Source organism: Mauremys reevesii, linkage group 5, assembly GCF_016161935.1.
Source record: "Mauremys reevesii isolate NIE-2019 linkage group 5, ASM1616193v1, whole genome shotgun sequence".
NCBI lineage: Eukaryota > Metazoa > Chordata > Testudines > Geoemydidae > Mauremys > Mauremys reevesii.
In genome coordinates, this window is record NC_052627.1 from 69,080,508 (window position 1) to 69,100,754 (window position 20,247).

At 39.1% G+C, this 20,247-nt stretch overlaps 1 protein-coding gene across 6 annotated transcripts in view; it reads left to right on the plus strand.

The window, feature by feature from the left end:
* Positions 1-19,706, plus strand: part of PALLD (palladin, cytoskeletal associated protein) — a 321,327-nt gene extending 301,621 nt beyond the window's left edge. For 5 of the 6 annotated variants that reach the window (XM_039541957.1, XM_039541959.1, XM_039541958.1 and 2 more), the window contains 7 exons: positions 6,958-7,052; positions 9,791-9,923; positions 12,273-12,480; positions 12,755-12,808; positions 14,026-14,191; positions 16,277-16,410; positions 17,585-19,706. In XM_039541957.1, the coding sequence (XP_039397891.1) occupies positions 6,958-7,052; positions 9,791-9,923; positions 12,273-12,480; positions 12,755-12,808; positions 14,026-14,191; positions 16,277-16,410; positions 17,585-17,757 (963 nt within the window). In that variant the 3' untranslated portion in view covers positions 17,758-19,706. The remainder of the gene's footprint in view (positions 1-6,957; positions 7,053-9,790; positions 9,924-12,272; positions 12,481-12,754; positions 12,809-14,025; positions 14,192-16,276; positions 16,411-17,584) is intronic. The other variant, XM_039541961.1, reaches the window with a different exon arrangement.
* The last annotated feature ends 541 nt before the right edge of the window (positions 19,707-20,247 follow it).

The following is a 20,247-nucleotide window of genomic DNA, read 5'->3' on the forward strand; positions in this document are numbered from 1 at the left end:
GCAGCCGTTCCATACCCCTAATAACTTTTGTTGACCTTTTCTGAACCTTTTCCAATTCCAATATATCTTTTTTGAGATGGGGTGACCACATCTGCACGCAATATTTGAGATGTGGACATACTATGGATTTATATAGAAGTAATCTGATATTTTCTGTTTTATTATCTGTCCCTTTCTTAATGATTCCCAACATTCCGTTCACTTTTTTGACTGTTGTTGCATATTGAGTGAATATTTTCAGAGAACTATCCACAATGACTCCAAGATCTCTTTCTTGAGTGGTAACAGCTAATTTAGACCCCATCATTTTATATGTATAGTTCAGATTATGTTTTCCAGCGTGCATTACTTTGCATTTATCAACATTGAATTTCATCTTCCATCTTGTTGCCCAGTCACCCAGTTTTGTGAGATCCTTTTGTAGTTCTTTGCAGTCTGCTTGAGACTTAACTATCTTGAGTAGTTTTATATCACGTGCAAATTTTGCCACCTCACCTAACCCCTTTTTCCAGATCATTTATGAATATGTTGAATAGGACTGGTCCCAGTACAGACTGTCTCTCCATTATGAAACTCACCATTTATTCCTAGCCATTAAGTCCTATCTTTTAACCAGTTACTGATCCACGAGAGGACCTTCTCTCATATCCCATTACAGCTTACTTTGCTGAAGAGCCTTTGGTGAGCAACCTTGTTAAAGGCTTTCTGAAAATCATCTACGTATACTATATTCACTGGATCCCCCTTGCCCACATGCTTGTTGACCCACCCAAAGAATTCTAGTAGCTTGGTGAGGCATGATTTCCCTTTACAAAAAGCATGTTGACTCTTCCCCCAACAAATTATGTTCATCTATGTGTCTGACAATTTTGTTCTTTACTATAGTTTCACCCAATTTTCCCGGTACTGAAGTCAGGCTTCCTGGCCTGTAATTGCCGGGATCACCTCTGGAGCCCTTTTTAAAAATTGGCATCACATTGGCTATCCTCCAGTCATTTTGTATAAAAGCTGATTTAAATGATAGGTTACAGACTACAGTTAGTAGTTCTGCAATTTCACATTTGAGTTTCATTGGAACTCTTGGGTGAATATCATCTGCTCCTGGTGACTTCTTATCATGGTTGCAGGGCTAGCTGCACCTCTGTCCCCTTTCTGGTCTCTGAGGGGACTCCCTCAGGTGTCAGGCCTTGTGCTTCTGCCATTTCTGGACTGAATTCTGCAATTCTCCCACTTTTATATTGGCTTCTGGTCTATAGTGCCCAGTGTATCCACCATTCTTATCCAGCAGGCCCAACAGGGCTCATGTGCCTGCAGTTTTTTCCCTTTGGGAATCTGTGACCAGTGGTTTTCAGATTCTAGGACTGGAAGGGACCTCGAGAGGTCATCAAGTCCAGTCCTCTGCCCTCATGGCAGGACCAAATACTGTCTAGACCATCCCTGATAGACATTTATCTAACCTACTCTTAAATATCTCCAGAGATGGAAATTCCACAGCCTCCTAGGCAATTTATTCCAGTGTTTAACCACCCTGACAGTTAGGAACTTTTTCCTAATGTCCAACCTAAATCTCCCTTGCTGCAGTTTAAGCCCATTGCTTCTTGTTCTATCTTTAGAGGCTAAGATGAACAAGTTTTCTCCCTCCTCCTTATGACACCCTTTTATATACCTGAAAACTGCTATCATGTCCTCTCTCAGTTTTCTATTTTCCAAACTAAACAAACCCAATTCTTTCAGCCTTCCTTCATAGGTCATGTTCTCTAGATCTTTAATCATTCTTGTTGCTCTTCTCTGTACCTTCATGTTTGCTTTTTTTTGCAACAGCATCACACTGTTGACTCATATTTAGCTTGTGGTCCACTATAACTCCTAGATCCCTTTCTGCCGTACTCCTTCCTAGACAGTCTCTTCCCATTCTGTATGTGTGAAACTGATTGTTCCTTCCAAAGTGGAGCACTTTGCATTTGTCTTTATTAAACTTCATCCTGTTTACCTCAGACCATTTCTCCAATTTGTCCAAATCATTTTGAATTATGACCCTATCCTCCAAAGCAATTGTAATCCCTCCCAGTTTGGTATCATCTGCAAGCTTAATAAGCGTACTTTCTATGCCAATATCTAAGTCATTGATGAAGATATTGAACAGAGTTGGTCCCAAAACAGACCCCTGCAGAACCCCACTTGTTATAACTTTCCAGCAGGATTGGGAACCATTAATAACTATTCTGAGTACGGTTATCCAGCCACTTATGCACCCACCTTATAGTAGCCCCATCTAAGTTGTGTTTGCCCAGTTTATTGATAAGAATATCATGTGAGACTGTATCAAATGCCTTACTAAAGTCTAGGTATACCACATCCATCGCTTCTCCCTTATCCACAAGACTCGTTATCCTATGAAAGTAGGCTATCAGATTGGTTTGACATTTGTTCTTAGGGAATAGCCAGCATGGATTTGTTATCACCTTACCACCTTCCAAGTGTTTGCAGATGATTTCCTTAATTAGTTGCTCCATTATCTTCCCTGGCACAAAAGTTAAACTAACTGGTCTGTAGTTTCCTGGGTCATTTTTATTTCCCTTTTTATAGATGGGCACTATATTTGCCCTTTTCCAGTCTTCTGGAATCTCTCCTGTCTCCCATGATTTTCCAGAGATAATAGCTAGAGGCTCAGATACCTCCTCTATTAGCTCCTTGAGTATTCTAGGATGCATTTCATCAGACCCTGGTGACTTGCAGGCATCTAGCTTTTCTAAGTGATGTTTAACTTGTTCGCTTTTTTATTTTAATCTTCTAAACCTACCCCCTTTCCATTAGCTTTCACTATATTAGGCATTCCTTCAGACTTCTCAGTGAAGACCAAAACAAAGAAGTCATTAAGCCTCTCTGCCATTTCCAAGTTTCTTGTTACCGTTTACTGTTCCTCACTGAGCAGTGGGCCTACCCTGTCCTTGGTCTTCCTTTTGCTTCTAATGTATTGATAAAAAGTCGTCTTGTTTCTCTTTATTCCTGTAGCTAGTTTGAGCTCATTTTGTGCCTTTGCCTTTCTAATCTTGCCCCTGCATTCCTGTGTTGTTTGCCTACATTCATCCTTTGTAATTTGTCCTAGTTTCCATTTTTTTATATGACTCCTTTTTATTTTTTAGATCATGCACGATCTCGTGGTTAAGCCAAGGTGGTCTTTTGCCACATTTTCTATCTTTCCTACCCAGCGGAATAGCTTGCTTTTGGGCCTTTAATAGTGTCCCTTTGAAAAACTGCCAACTCTCCTCAATTGTTTTTCCCCTCAGTCTTGATTCCCATGGGACCTTACCTATCAGCTCTCTGAGCTTACCAAAATCCGCCTTCCTGAAATCCATTGTCTCTATTTTGCTGTACTCCCTTCTACCCTTCCTTAGAATTGTGAACTCTATGATTTCAGGTTTCAGAGTAGCAGCCGTGTTAGTCTGTATCCGCAAAAAGAACAGGAGTACTTGTGGCACCTTAAAGACTAACAAATTTATTTTAGCATGAGCTTTCGTGAGCTACAGCTCACTTCTTCGGATGCATAGAATGGAACACACAGACAGGAGATATTTATACATACAGAGAACATGAAAAGGTGGAAGTATGCATAACAACAGGAAAAGTCTAATCAATTGAGATGAGCTATCATCAGCAGGAGGGAAAAAAACTTTTTGAAGTGATAATTAAGATGGCCCATAGAAGGTGTGAGGAGAACTTAACATAGGGAAATAGATTCAATTAGTGTAATGACCCAACCATTCCCAGTCTCTGTTTAGGCCAGTGTTAATTGTATCTAGTTTGCATATTAATTCGAGTTCAGCAGTTTCTCTTTGGAGTCTGTTTTTGAAGTTTTTTGTTGCAAAACTGCCACCTTTAAGTCTGTCACTGAGTGGTTAGAGAGGTTGAAGTGTTCTCCCACTGGTTTTTGAATGTTATGATTCCTGATGTCAGATTTGTGTCCATTTATTCTTTTGCGTAGAGACTGTCCGGTTTGGCCAATGTACATGGCAGAGGGGCATTGCTGGCACATGATGGCATATATCACGTTGGTAGATGTGCAGGTGTACGAGCCCCTGATGGCGTGTCTGATGTGATTAGGTCCTATGATGGTGTCACTTGAATGGATATGTGGACAGAGCTGGCATCGGGCTTTGTTGCAAGGATAGGTTCCTGGGTTAGTGTTTATGTTGTATGGTGTGTGGTTGCTGGTGAGTATTTGCTTCAGGTTGGGAGGCTGTCTATAAGTGAGGACTGGCCTGTCTCCCAAGATCTGTGAGAGTGAGGGATCATCTCTAAGGATAGGTTGTAAATCTTTGATGATGCGCTGGAGAGGTTTTAGTTGGGGGCTGTAGGTAATGGCTTCCTGAGCAAGCTGTACCCATCCATACCAACATTCCAATCATGTGTATTATCCCACCAAGTTTTGGTAATATCAACAATGTCATAGTTGTATTTATGTATTAGCACTTCCAGTTCTTCCTGATTATTACCCATACTTCTCGCATTTGTATATAAGCATCTAAGATACTGATTTGATCTTGCCTCCCAGTTTTGCCCTGACCCTACTGGTGTATATAGTGATGACAGCGTAAGGGGAAAAGGATTTTTTAAAATTGTCTACACATATGTTTGTGTGATCTAAACATTTACCATTACCTGATGGTAATGAAGACAGGTTTAACTTGTGCAAACAGCCCCAATAGGATCCTGTATCTCAGTCTGCGTCTCCCAAACAACTACAGCCCCTCTCTGGAGAGGGGGTTCTTTTTAAATGATGCTATAGTTCTTTTGTTCTTCTGTGTCTCCAGGCTTTGACCCATCTTGTCAAAACAAGTCCTGTAGGCTCAGCAGCAGATCAAATGAGTACTCAGAGCCAGTGATTCTGTTATTGTCCTTTAACAAATCTCAATTGTTTGCTGAAAGGGTGGCTGTGACAGAGTGCTAGGTATGAAGTCAGCACTCTGGAGCTGATGAGGCAGACCTGTGCCTAATTTGTGGGTGGGGCAGGGCAGTAAGGCTAATTAAGCCATTAGCCAGATTTCACTTCCTTCCTGTGCCTATTTGTGGGAAGGGAAAGAAGCAGGCAGTGTGAGAGAGATTGCTCTCCCTCTGCTTGTAAAGGCGCTAGGTATGCTGTGAAGATAGTGGGACTCAATTATAAATAAACTGCACAGGATGTTGGACCAGCACCAGGGTCTCTGCGTGGTTGGTAGACAGAGACGGAAGCAGGACCAAGGAGGCCCTGGTACAGTGGCTTATCTTGAGGTGGTGGTCTCTTTCCTGCCATTTTTCCAGATAGACTCCTGTTTGGTTTAACTCAAGTCCTACAAAAACACCCCAATAACCAGACCAACATACTGTATTCATTAATTATCACAGGGCACCTCCAAATCTGTCACAGCTCATACAACTTTTAGAACTGTAAAAGGAATATCACACACTTTTTACATCATAATGGATGCTATGTACCATGTTTACTGCACAGGAAAGATGTTGGACTAACACAGAAATTCTCAATGATATGATTTCTAGCACTCCATGTGGGTGTCCACAACAGCAGTGTCCTGAAAAAAAGTCCAGGATGGAGGAGGTCTAGGCCTTAGAAGCCCCACAGCAGGAACTATCCCTCCTAAGATATATGAAATCCTGTCCTTCTGTCTGGAAGAACTTGAGGTTTCTCCCCTTGTCCCTACTCCTTTGTAACCTGCAATTCTACAGATATTTCAGAGGGAAAGGAGTAAGTTATGTCTTACCGTTATCACCTAATTTACTGCCTCAGTGACAGTCCGATCCTTATCCTGGCCGGATGCTGGTATCTGCTGGAACATCAGCAGTCTCTTGTTTGGTAGTTGGGAACATTAATGTTTACCCACTGGACCAAACAAATATATTTATGCGAGGTCTATGAGAAATTTCAGCAATTTCAGTTAACTCGGATAAGCAGATACTTAGTGCTTAGGGGTCTTATTAAAGATAGTAGACACTGGTGGAGAATCGGTTTTTAATACAAACAACAAAAAAGCACTTGAAATGCACAAATATGTATTCTATTTTTTAGTGAACTAAAATCTTTCAAAAACTTAGAAGCTTTCTGGTTACTTTGAAATCCTGTTTTCATCCCATCTATGGCGGAGCCCAAACAGCTACTTACCTCTATTTAGCGAAGTTGAATGGACACTCCAACATCTAGATTTCCCACTGTGCTGTGAAATGTGCAGACAGCTGTCCAGAAATCCATATTTTTTTACTGGTGGTAACCTTTCTCACACAGATGTTGCTTCATGGGTACTGGAAATAAAATTCCTTGTGTGGTACATTTTGTAAGGCAGCACATATACATATTATCTATCAATAATAATTGTATTTCAAGGTGACTGCTTCTTTTTCTCCTGCTTTCTGATTTTATGCAATACAACTTCTTTTCTGTATGTGAAGACATCAGTGGTGCAAACAAAACAATGACTGAGCTGCCACAAGCTCTTAGCTCTGCGTATAAAGTTTGTTAGGTATATTTTGGGTGTGACTTATAGCCGGCGGAGCAGATGGATAATTTTACTACTGGATAACTAAGAATCAATGTGAATGTTATGCTGATGGTCAGAACAGTTAGCAGCATTACTAAATGGTCCATCAGTGAGAGCAGAGTCAGCAGCTGGACCATTTAGCAGCATAAAGGGAAACAGCAATATGTCTAACTACTTTATTCTACAGGCAATAGGTACCTCACTGCTATCTGTACAACCTGTGTTCCAGATAGTGCAGAAATGTTCCCCTTTTGAAAGGATAACCTTGTAGGATATAATAAACTTGTAACTTTTTATTGATCATTTTTTGTAACCACAGAGTTGCTTTGGTGTGTTCAGAGTTGGATTGTTTTGGGGAAAATCTATTCTGTTAATTGTTTATTTTTAATAAAATAATTTGTTTTTTTCCCCACCTCAATGTTTGTAACAGGGCAGAATAAGCTGTACTGGAAGGCTGATGGTTCAGGCTGTCAATCAGAGAGGACGGAGTTCTCGAACACCCCCCAGCCAGCCTCATATCAGAAGGTACCATAGATGTTTTCTTTACACATTCATCACTGCAGCTGCTAAACATATTTTGCACAAAGGTGCTGGCAAGATTAGAGAGTTGGGAAGAAAGTATATGTGCAATATGGCACACAGGAAGAAACCCAATCTTCTCTTGTATCCAAAAATCCCTATAACTTTTGGTGCCATGAGATGTACAACAGGCAACTTATACAACCGTGTGATCTTAGTTTTTTAACCCTTGTCTTCCCTCGCTTCCTTGTTTGCCATGTTCACTTGCTGCATCTTGTCCAAGTCCTGGTCTACACCGAAAATTTAGGTCAACCTAGCTACATCATTCAGGGCTATGAAAAATGTCATGCCCTGTGCGATGTAGCTAGGTCACCCTAACCATCACAGTATATGCAGCTAGGTCGATGCAAGAATTCTTCCAGTTTGGTTAACCAAGTAGAGGATCCCAGTTCAAGTGTCTGCTGTGGTGGCATATATTCGTTCTGTTCATTGGTTATGCCCACTGCAGTATCTTGCCATCAGCTGACAATTACAACACAGAGTGTAGATATGACAGCACTAATTACTACATTCAGGATGAAATTAATGGATTTTGTTGCTCACATGAACAGTTAGCAACTGAGGAAGTATATATGATACAAATACTGCACGGAAAACAGAGCTCTGCTAAATGTTAAATTAGATACTAGAAAGTCCTGATAAAACCGTGGTCAGTTGTTTATGAAGATGATTCTCAGATCCCCCACCCTATTTTTCCACTTTATTTTCTCCTTCTCAGAATTCTTCATGTTACCTGATCCATATTTCTGGACAAGGAGGCCTGTGATGCATTTTTCTCTGGATCTCATAAGCCTCACTCCTGAGTTGGCCAAAAGGCAGTCACTCAAATGTTGAAAAGCACTTCTCACCCACCCTCATCTAGAGCTATGCAAACTGCCTCCGTAAAGTTCCAGGCCTGAATTCAAACCCCTTCCACAGCAGTGTGTTGCATACTGTCATTAGGCCACTAAGCCCACAAAAGCTAGTTTTATGTCTATTTTGCATAGTAAATGCAGTGGAGGAGCTATTCCAGGACTGCACAGCCACTGATTCATCAGTAGGTTGATATTCAGTATCCCTCATTGCACTGAATCAGCACCTTTGCAATTAAAAGCCTCTTATTAATCTGTGACAGGAAGAGCTGCCACTAGGAATTGTAGGTCAGAGCTGCAAGGAGCCTGCAGGTCACTAACTTCTAGAGAAGACAGTGTAAAAGCCTTTTGGAGGGGCTGGGGGGGCACTTAAAATTTAGGGAGACGGGAACATGCAGATGAGTGAACGGGAAAGAAAAGAGGAAAAGAAGAAACAGAGAACATCAAGCAACAGAGATCAGTCTGGCTATGTTCTTTAAAAGAGCTCTCTTTGGTTTTTGAGCCCGTCCAAAAATATTTGTAGTTCTCCAAGACAAAAAGAAATGGAAACAGATATGAAGGTTGATATGCAAAATAAACTCCTAGTACATGCTAACTGAAGGCAGAATTTCACTTTTAGAGCCATGCAAATATTACTGGCCAAATGAATTCAGTTACAGTTGAGCAGTCCCAGTTTGTTGCAGTAGGGTGTCACTGTAGGCAGAGTTTGGCCATAGACGAAATGAATTCATTGGAGCTGCATGATTGTAGCAGAGGACAGAAACTGACCATAAATCTCAGTTTTAATTATATATTTTTAAATTTACTAAGTAAAATAGGACTTTACAGAGATTGCAAAAAGAACTTTTTGCTAAATAAATTACTTATATAATAGAAATATTGTTACTTTCAATTGAAAAGGAACAGGTTAGCCATAGACAAGGGTACAATAAATTAATGGGCAAGAACTGCTGATCACAGAAATTACAGAAAACTGTATTTTGGGTGGAGGAAATCTGCAGATTGGTCATATTTTCTGCATTTTTCTTCCCATGTTTTTATTTTTACTAAGAACAGTTTAATGTCACAAGATCTTTTGTTCTTTAGTGTGTGTTGCTTATGAGCTACATTCTCATTCTTCTTACAGCACAATGAGTTGCTTTGGAAATTATTATAAATATCACAAACAGATAACTGTTTAGTGAAGAATAATCCTCCAGAACAGATGAACAAAATTTAATTCACATTAATGTAAATGTAAAATAAATGTCTTTAAGTAGTAACGAATAAGATAATAATGGAAAATCTAATGTGGAACTTAATATATTTGTAAATTGAGATAGTCTTTAGCTTCTACTATTTTCTTAAAGGTAAATGTAATTATTGACAGTACAGATTTCCTGGCTTAATCAGTAATAGAGAGGGTTTCAGATGTACGAAGACTAAAGCAGAGTTGTGGCTGTAAATATAAAGTATTGCCAAAATTCTTGTATATTTTCTTTCACTGATTTAAACTACAGAATAAATGAAAACTAAAACATATTACTATGTATATAAACAAACTACCATGTAGGGTAAGTCATTCATTGTGAATGAGATAATTTTTTACTTCATATCTTTGCTACAAAATGTAGACTGAATCAAATTAATAAATATAGAGAGAGTCATATTTAGTTGATTTTTGAGCCAAATTCTGCTCTGTTATGCTGGTGTAAATATGGAATTATTACAATGGGATCCAATGGAGTTAATCTAGATTTATACCAGTCTGAAATCTGAATTTGGTTCTTCAACTTCATAAGAAAACATGGGGAAATGCCTAATAAACAAATGTATTTCATATATTATTTTAAGACCTCGATCTCGATCAAGGGACAGTGGCGATGAAAATGAACCAATTCAGGAACGATTCTTCCGACCTCATTTCCTGCAGGCTCCTGGAGACCTGATTGTTCAAGAAGGAAAACTCTGCAGAATGGACTGCAAGGCAAGTATCAAGTTTGTTTAAATTAGTGTTTCTGTTGAATCAGAGAGGGAACTCTGTTCAAATTCAGCTGTATCCTGTAATACTCAGGCACCTCAGATTTCACTGGGAATTCTAGGTACACAAAGGAGGCAGAATTAAACACAGGATGCAGACTTGGCCTTTGGCAAAGCCTCCTATTGGGGCCCACCCTTGTGGAGAGGGGAGGAGGGGCTAAGATGTAAAGAAGACTCTCAGTATTTCTTTTCTTAGAATAAAGCCAGCTTGAAAGTTGTGATACTTTGACAAAATTTCAAACATGTGAGTTTGTATTATTGATTTATCCAAAAGGTGAAGGTGAGTCACAGCCCACAGCTGGCCGTTGACCAAACGTACTTCAGTTTATTGGAAGGAATGCAAGTCAGTTAGTGACCACAGGTTAATGCCACCTTGCTGTACTCATGGCACAAGTTCCTTCCTGGCTAATAGACTGCAACAGAATCCACTCCTATGATGAGCAGCCATTGACAGGGAAGGGCAGCTCACTAATAGGAATAATCTTCTTTTTTCCACTCCTTAGTTTTACACAAGAAGTCAGACAAATATTATTCTCAGAGCTGTGCTTACTATCAGTGTGCTCCCTCTGCAGTAACTAAAACTCACAAGTTGTAGATCCTACATAAGCAATGACTGTGACTTTGAATGTTCCAAGGGACATTCTTCACCACATAGTACATATTATATATAAAATATTACCCTAACCAACTTCAGTAGCCCTTTTTAACTGAGAGTGAGACAGCAAGTTTCACTGATATAATTTGCTCTTAAGTACACACGGTAATTTGAAGTTTTTTGCTCTTTTTTTCAAGCAAGCATTAAAGCATTCAACATCTTCCCTTTGTAACACTTACTTTCAACCTACTACTCTGTATGTATATGTGCCTATGTATATAGAAAAAGAGAGAGACATTTCCTACACAGGTCACCTGCCCTGTTAAGAAAAATAAACATGAATGGCTAGTGGAGAGAACTACTGCTAGATAGCATCTAGCGTGATCTGATTCATCCCTCTGTAGTGGCTTTCATCCTGAAGGTCCCAGCGGTTAAAAACTTATATAAATTAGTGTCATTGTAAAGTATTCCTTTGTAAATTACAGATTGTTTCAATCATTTCTTCCTTTTAAAGAAAGTTTCTTGTCCAGTTGCACACATTTCAGTGAACCAGTTCACCTTGATTTGGTTCTAAGCATGAAAGGAGATAACCTTTTCCCTCCAATAACAGCAGTACCATAGTGTTATTCTCCTAACCCCTTTTCATGTGTTGGTTGAGAATATTACCTCCATACATCCTTTTATGATAAAAACAAAGGCCAAATGATCTTTCCAGTGCACAACTTAAGGATCAGTTCTCTGTTGTACTCATGTGAAGTGACTCTGCTAGTAAAAGGAAAATGAACACTCTTGAAGAGACTGAACATTGAGTGGAAAGAGGCACTTTAGGTCACTCTTTTAGCTCAGAGAGAATGACTTCTACAACTGAGTTGTGTAAACTGGACATACACGTCCATGTGAACAGAGATGTGAATCTAACAAACACAATGCTTGTTGGCCACCAATCCTTTTAGCCCATTTTGGTCTGTTTGAAATCTTACAAAGGTAGGACCAAAACTTAGCTTGGTAGATAGACTTGTGACTTTGTATAAGATAATTAATTAAAATTCAGACTTCAGCTGTTTACTTTTAAACATAATTAGTTTCTCATAATACAATATCTTACTCTTATTTTTCTAAGTAGTATGTATTGTGGATGAAACATCTTTCAACAGTTTGTCGATGGTTCAAACCATCTGAATACAAAGTTCTGTAGATGGCATTGTCTATAATAAGCAATACATAACTGGAATGGAATTTGGAGTTCAACAACACATTACCAATGGGTTTATTTTTTGAAGGAAGAATTGCTTCACAAACCAGTTGTCGTCCTTTGTCTGTAAATTTCCCACAAGAAAATAATTCTGAAAGTTTCTTTTCTCATTCAGAATCAAGGGCAACATTCCAAAAAGATGACAGGTGATATCCAACCTTTTGTTCTGTAATCTATTACTTTGTTACTTAGATTCAAAATATATTTTAATGCTGATATCTAGTTAGTCATACCTGGGATCCCACTGAAACTTATGGTGTTGTACAAGTTGTAATTTGACCCAGTTGCGCTCCTGTGTGTAACTGAGGGCAACATTTGGTTCATTGTATTTTGTCATAGACATAAATTTTCTTGCAGAAACATTCCTCCTTTTTCTCTGCTATATGAAATAAGGAGTTCCCTACTGTTCTGTATTGCTAAGACTCTGTTCCATTCTGTTTATATTTAAGGTCAGTGGATTACCAACTCCAGATCTAAGCTGGCAACTCAATGGAAGACCAATTCGTCCTGATAGTTCTCACAAAATGTTGGTGCGTGAGAATGGTGTACACTCTCTGATCATAGAGCCAGTCACAGCTAGGGATTCTGGAATCTACACATGCATTGCCACCAATCGAGCTGGTCAAAACACATTCAACCTGGAGCTCATTGTTGCAGGTAATCTCTTCATGCTAAGATTACACGTTGAAAATTGTTTGAGGTGTACATGAAATATTGAAAATGTAAGTTGAAGTTCTCTAGGAAAGACTATGGAATTATTATCCACTAAAATTGGTATCTCATTAATTCGAGGCGGTGAGTGTTTGAACTATCTTATGTTCAAATAAATACATATAGTGCATGGTTACAAATGTGAAAAGAGACGTGTAACTGTATTTGTTACTTTGAACCAGATCCTTGTCAATGCTCTGACCCCTTTGTGCCCCTCCAGAAACACAGAGGGACTGTAAAACTGCCATTAAACTGACAGATGAAGATATTCCTGGTAGGAAGAAAACTCTGGCCCTGTTCCACTTGTCACTCGAGAATAGGGGGCATGCTGGGAAGAGAGAGAGAGCCAGAAGGCACTGCAGCCAGCAGAACAGTCATTACCAGTTGACATTGGGAAAGCAATGGAGCCCAAACATTTAGCTAAGTTTGCCCCCGTCTCTTGAGTTCTGTGCTAAACACAATTCAGCCAGCCCCTTGCAATAGCTCCAGTATTAACACTGTATTTTGCAGGGATACAGCAAGTGCTTGGGGATCTGATAGGTATGTAGCAGCCTATCAGGCTGATTGATTGAGAGAAGGAGAGCTTGAAACTCACCTTTTTAGTTTCCTTGCTGTCCTAGTAACATTAAAAAGGATCAAATGAAGTCCTCCTTCCTCCAGAGAGGGTATGAGAAAAAAAATCATATGACAGATGTTAATCACATCCCTTAATGCACTAATGGAAGGCATTCAGATACTACGGTGAGGAGCACAGCCTAAGCATCTATACAAAATAGGATGGGGGGGGGAGTAGTGGACTATCTTGTTTTAGTGGGGTATTTTTGTTTTGCATTTTGCAGGGTGTTGGTCATATTAGCTCCTGGAGCCCATGGTCACAGGACATTCAAAAGACTATATGGAAGAGGAATAAGTTGAAATGATACTATTTATGTTAAAATATTTTATTGGTGAACAATTGGCCACAATGCAGAGCATATGCTGATGGTCAGCTGGGCAAAGAAGAAATTTTATCCCAAATTCCTTTTGTGTATGTGCACAATCAACCAAAAGATATGCTACTACATTTGTCTGAAGTACACTTGAGGCAATAATGGAGACCACAAACCAGACTAGATTGCCAAACTAAGAGAGAGCTCAAATAATATCTGTATGGGACCAGTTTTGACAGCTAATGGGCACACCTCACAGGATCCCAAAAATGAAGCCTCTTTCATTTGACAATATTGAGTGTGCCTTGTTCAGCTGAACTGAGAATTTAAGCATTTCACCCTGCTCTATTAGAACCCATCTTTCTCCTATTAAAATCATAGACAGGACAAGTTTTACTTCCCTGAAGCAGGTGCGGGTCTACTGCAATTATTTTTAAAAGTTTACTGCCACTAAGTAGTGGTTTAAAATCTTCTACCATTTAACTGAATAACTACAATCGAGGCTAAATGGTAATAAAATGTTGCTGTAAATATTGTTGCCATTTCTACGGTGTTTTCACAGCTAAGGAAGAACACAAGCCGCCTGTGTTTATAGAGAAGCTACAGAACACAGGAGTGGCTGATGGATATCCCGTGCGACTGGAGTGCCGAGTCTCTGGGGTGCCATATCCTCAGATATTTTGGAAGAAAGAGAACGAGTCACTTACTTACAACACTGAAAGAGTGAGGTTAGAGCAGTTTAGTATTATATAATTAATCTCACTGACAAAGATAAAAGTAAATCATAACTGAAATAACCTTCAGGGGATATGAGACTGTAAGACTACTTAGTGCAAGGTTCACAAAAGGACTAAAGGTGCCTAACTGCCACTTTAGCTACCTAAATCCCAGAATCAGACCCTCCTGGGATTCACAAAATCCCCACTCAGCTACCCCCAAACCCTGTAGGCACCTAAACTCATTCTATGCTTAAATTTTTACAGTGAAAGTTCCCTATGTTTCTGCCTCTGAGCATGAGCACTGCTGCCCCATGGCAGACATACAAACACTTAAGTCCCAGTGGTTCACACATGAGGGGAAGATTCACAAGCCTGTAGGTAAACTCTGAGCCCATTTAGCAAATGAGCTATTTGTGGGAGGACTTACTTAAAATGAGTGGGGGATAGGAGGAGGATGACCTCTCTTGTAACTTAGGGGTGAGGATTCTCAACTGGGACGTGGGAGAGCCAGTATCTTGTGTACCTACTCCAATGAATTTAATTATGTATTCACAGTGGGAAGGATTCAACAGCAGATGCTGAAGGAGCCCCCAGTTCAAATCCCTTTTCACTTCAAGTAGAGGGGGGACTTGAACCAGATGTTTCCTTCAGGCAAGTGCTCTAACCACTGGGCTAGAGAGTATGAGGTTGCTCCTCCCCAACCCCAACCCAGCATGGGTGCCTAATGCTAAGAGAGAGTTTGTAGTTGAGGATTCAAGCAGCAGGAGGTGCCTATGTCAGTGGCTTCTGTGAATCCCATGCCAAGGTGACTGTCTCCCACATTCATTGTGTATATGTATGTAAACATATACATCTGGAAACAAAGAATATAGGCCCCCATTCTGTGAGTATCTTAGGAAGCAGTGCCTGAAAAAGATTTGGGAACTGTGGTGGATAATCAGCTGAACATGAGCTCCCCTGTGATGCTATGGCCAACAGAATTAAAGACGATCCTAGGATGCATAAATGGGAATCTCACATAGGAGTAGAGATGTTATTTTACCTCTGTACTTCACACTGGTGTGACTGTTGCTGGATTATCCAGTTTTGCTGTCCACAAAGGCTAGTGATAAATTGGAGAGGGTTTTGGAGACAAGCTACAAGGATTAAAAGCCATGCCTTATAGTTACAGACTCAAGGAGATCAAGCTATTTAACTTAATACAGGGAAAGCTAAGGGATGACTTGTGTACAGTCTGTAAGTACTACTGTGGAACAAATATTTAACAATGGCTCGTCTATCTAAACAGAAAGGAAATTTTCAATCCAATGGCTGGAAGTTGAAGCTAGACAAATACAATGTACAGGTTGTCATTGGAACAGTTTACCAAGGGCTGTGGTAAATTCTCCATCCCTGACAATTTTTAAAGCAAGACAGATCTTCCCCAAATAACCCTTAGAGCCTATGTGCTATACAGGAACACACTGGTCCCTTCTGGCCTTGGATTCTACAAGTCTGTGAATAGGAAACCTAGGCACTGAACTCAGGCTTCGTGAACCCCAGTGACTTTTTAGAGGCTTCTTTGTGAACCTAGCCCTGAGTGTTTATTATGTGCTCTTAACATGAAGTAATCCTCACAGGAGGCCTGTGAAGTATTAATGTCTTCATCTACAAAAGGGGAATATGAGGCACATGACTTTCTCAAAACTATGAATATCTGTGTCTCATTCCTTAAAGGTCAAATTTGTTATTCTTCCCCCAAAGTTTCTTTTTTGAAGTTTTGACTTGGAAATGCAACTGAAACCTGAGCTCTAAAGTAGTGTCTTGAATTGTGGACAAGAAAAAGATTGGTTACTGAGATATTAGCCAGATGTTAATTATGCATCTTGACTTGTTTTAAAAATTAAGCTCAGATTCATTTTCCACTTGCTGTGCACATCTCTCTCATTCCTTTAGTAGGAGCTGCATGTTCGTCAAGAGGAAATATAACCTATCATCTGTAAATTTGTTGCTTTAAATTTGTTCTTGTAATGATATGTTTAAACACAATAAACCATGTCCACACTGGCTGTTATGTAATTAAGTTTTAATACTTTTTTCTTGTCCCCCATTTAGTATGCACCAGGATAACCATGGCTACATTTGCCTGCTTATTCAGGGAGCTACAAAAGAAGATGCTGGTTGGTATACTGTGTCCGCTAAGAATGAGGCTGGGATTGTGTCCTGCACTGCCAGGCTTGATGTTTATAGTAAGTGCCTTCTATTCTGAGATATGCAGTTAAATTAAACCAATCTACCCAAAAACCAGCAATTCTAAAAACCTTAGTTTATACCACAAAGGCTTACACTGATCTCTTTCTCTTTTGTTTATAGTTTCTTCACAATAATAATGCTCCTCATCAAGACAGCAAATACTCTGTCAAAGTATACTTCACCACCTTTCAAATACTTACACAAACCAAGCATGCCGGTTTCTTTACTTGCTTAGACTACTACATCTAGCTTATTTACACATGCATCTTTATCAGTAACTCTAGAGAGCAGCATGACATTTTCTTTTGGTCCTCCTTACAATGCTCTGCTACCATCAGCTTTTAACCTTTATTAGTATTACCTAAACACACTTGAGACTGGTGCCAATGGCAGATTCTGTTGTAGTTTACTACGTAATTAGACCAGTACAGTTTTTCTATTGTGAACTGATCTTAAACCAAACTTAGATAATGTTGGACAGCAATCTGACCTGTTTATCATTTTGAGCAAAATGTTTATTCTTTTTAAGTTCACACAATAATGGGGTGGTGATGGTGTAACTTGTTACAAAGCAGCAGACCCGAACCGGACTCTGCCTAGCTTTGTCACACCACATCGTGGAGGGGGACAAGGATAATCTGATTTGTTCAATTGGGCACCCACTGGAGTAATTCCATTGAAGATCAATTACAGTAGTGGAGATTAGAATCTGGCCTGCTATTTTCACCCTGGCGGGGAAGAATGTCTTGCAGTGTTCTGGCGTAACTTTTCTGGACAACTTGGGAGCAGCAATGGCAAATTTTGTACTTGTTACTACATTCCTACTGGCCATCTTTCAGAAGTAAGGGTGGGAGGTGGTTGAGAAGGCTTAGCTGGTGGGTTACACAGCAAAATAGTGGAGGCAAACAATTTACAGTCTTAACCTGTATTATGTCCTTACTGCACAAGAAAAGTGGCACTGACAAAGTGAGAGTAGTGGAGGAGAGAACAGAGTTGACTTATGTAAATCAGTCCATAAAGTAAATCTAGAGTTGCTAATTCCCAGCCATTCAAGTGAAAGAATTTATTGGGAGTTTATAAAGAACTGACCAGTACAGGAGTGTGCTTATAGTACTTCTGTTATCTGAGTTAAGAAGGGTGAACCTAATTTGTTTTTTTTCCAATCTGTAGCTCAGTGGCAACAACAACCTCAAACCACCAAGCCAAAGAAGGTGCGTCCTTCAGCCAGTCGATATGCAGCACTTTCTGACCAAGGACTAGACATCAAGGCAGCATTCCAGCCTGAAGCAAACCCAGTTCATCTGACATTGCAGTGTGGCTTGGTAGAGAGCGATGACCTGTAGACCTGAGCTGCCAGATCCATCATTTTCTTTCAAAGCAGAAACACTGAAAGCCATTGCCTTGACCAATGATACTTCTATGTCACTTTATGTAAAGCCAGACACCTTCAAGTACAAAAATCCCCACTTTAACCATATATTTCTTATTCCTACCAAGTTAGGATAGGTAGCTGATTAATAGAAATGTTCACATTGCACAGAAAATCACATTCACTGTTCAGTTCCTTATGCCTATATTGCTAGAACTCTTATGAATAACCTTTTTCATAAAGGCCAAAATACTGAACTGAACCAGATTTTTCAGAAGTAAACAGTACAGTATTTATCACCGAGTGCCTTCCTAAGCAAGATGTAGATGCTACATGGTATTAATGGTGTGAGAAGTTTCATTTAAGGCTATTAGACCATAAAGGAAATTAACATGTATAGTTATCTTTTTACAATTCAAAAATGGTGAGGCAGAGTGGTAGTTACAGAGAACAAGTGCAATATTGTAAGAATAAAACAGGAAGGAAAAGAGAAGGAAAAAAACTGAAACAAATACCTTGTCTCTACAATGAGAAAGGAAATACATGCCTTAAAATGTTAGAATTGCCAATACTATAGCAAGGCTGACACCTTTGTTCTTAAGATTTTTTTATTTTATTATTTTTTTTTTTTGCCAGCGAGGAGGCTTATTTACAAGGCTAATTTAAGCATAAATAATTGAACCTAGTCAAAATAATGAGAGATGAGGCATAATATACTACTACAGACTATAAATCCTAGCACCCAAGTAAGGGATACTTTTGAGGGAGAGAAAAATGCCAACAGTATAGTTTTACTACATAAGGTTAGCAAAAAGGGTTCAGAGGGGGAAAAAACTATGGATGTTTTTAGTGTTTGAGGTTTTTTTAAACAGATCCTGAAAACTAACAGAACACTGCCATTCACACGTTTGAAATTCCCAGATCAGCAGAAAGCTATGGAGTGAACATTTATGATTATGTAGAGCTTGTGACTATGTATGAGGATTTTAGGAATGTAGAGCAAGTGGAAAAAATGGACTGAGTCTGCAATCGGAGTTTAAATGACAAACACATCATAGGGGATAGGCTAGTAGAATGAAGGTGGAGAAAAACAGAAGTGCCATAATATTATTTTCTTAAGATAACGTGTAGGTGGTGAATGATAAATATTTGTTTTCTTCCCTAGTGTATGATAGACTAACCATGCTGTGGCTAGAGACTGCGTGCAGTAGGCGAAGACTTTAGCACAGAGGCTACTTTCAGAATGCAAAGCAATTCCACATCAAACTGGACTCTACCTAGTCTACTGTACTAGGCAGTTTTGACTCTGACCCACTTAGTTTAGGTGAGAGGGCAGAAGAATTTTAATTGGGCCTAAGGGGGGGGGGGAAACTGAGGTATTGATGGTACGAGAGTACTTTGATATAAAAGGAACATGCTGTATTCCTTATATGAAGCACATATGGTTATCTTTCATTATTTATAATAAAAAGTGTTGAAATCTATCTCAGCTCAGTTATTCAAGTCCATTATTAGTTTATTGTTTGTGGACTACCATATATTTTGCATTACTGCTATACATATATTGTTTCATACCTCTTTGTAAGTATACAAACCAATTTTTTTTTAGTGACTAAACTTTAGTACAGAAGATAGTACTATTCTATGCAGATTGGTGCAGGTTATGACCACAGTTACAGGCATTGCTTATCTAAATTAATATCATACAGTCTGTCATATGGAAATATCCTACCTATATTTTAGAGTAAAGTATGTCTTATTTGCCAAGTTTTTCTTGACTGCTAATTTACTGTTTGTTTAGCTTAACTAGCATTATTTTGACACCTTTTATTTGTATTTATAAAAAAAGTACTATCATTACTTTGGATTGTTGTGCTGACATAATGTGGGTTTAGCATCAATAAATATTACACAAACAGAAAATTGTCATTTCCTGGGCAAAAGTGGCCATAGCTATTTCTATAAAGGTATCCAAATATAGAATTTGGAAATTTAACACAAGACTGACGAGATTAGGATTGTGAGCTGGAAATAAAGTGACCCTTCTTAGAAACTTGAAAGAATCTGAGTTGGTTTAGGGAATCTCCTTCAATGATTTAAACCTGGGGGGGGGCAGGGACGGGGAAGGACCCTTTTATTACGGCGTAAAAGTTTGAATATGAAATTTTTTAAACTAATGTGCATCTCCATTCATCCTGCACACATTGTTGCATTTGAACTGTCTATAATACCCAAACCATGGTACTTACCCAGTAGAAGAGAGGCTGTAATTGTGTCATAGAGGCCATCTTGTGATTAAGATCAGTTCTTGATTATGTTTCTATTTTAAAAAAAACAAAACTATTTAGTAGGTACACAGAATTGTTTGGCAAACCGCCACATTTTCTAACAAACAGATTATATAGCACAGTATACTTGGTACTTTAAGGCAGTTAAAATCTCAGTAATATTATCCTAGTGTAAG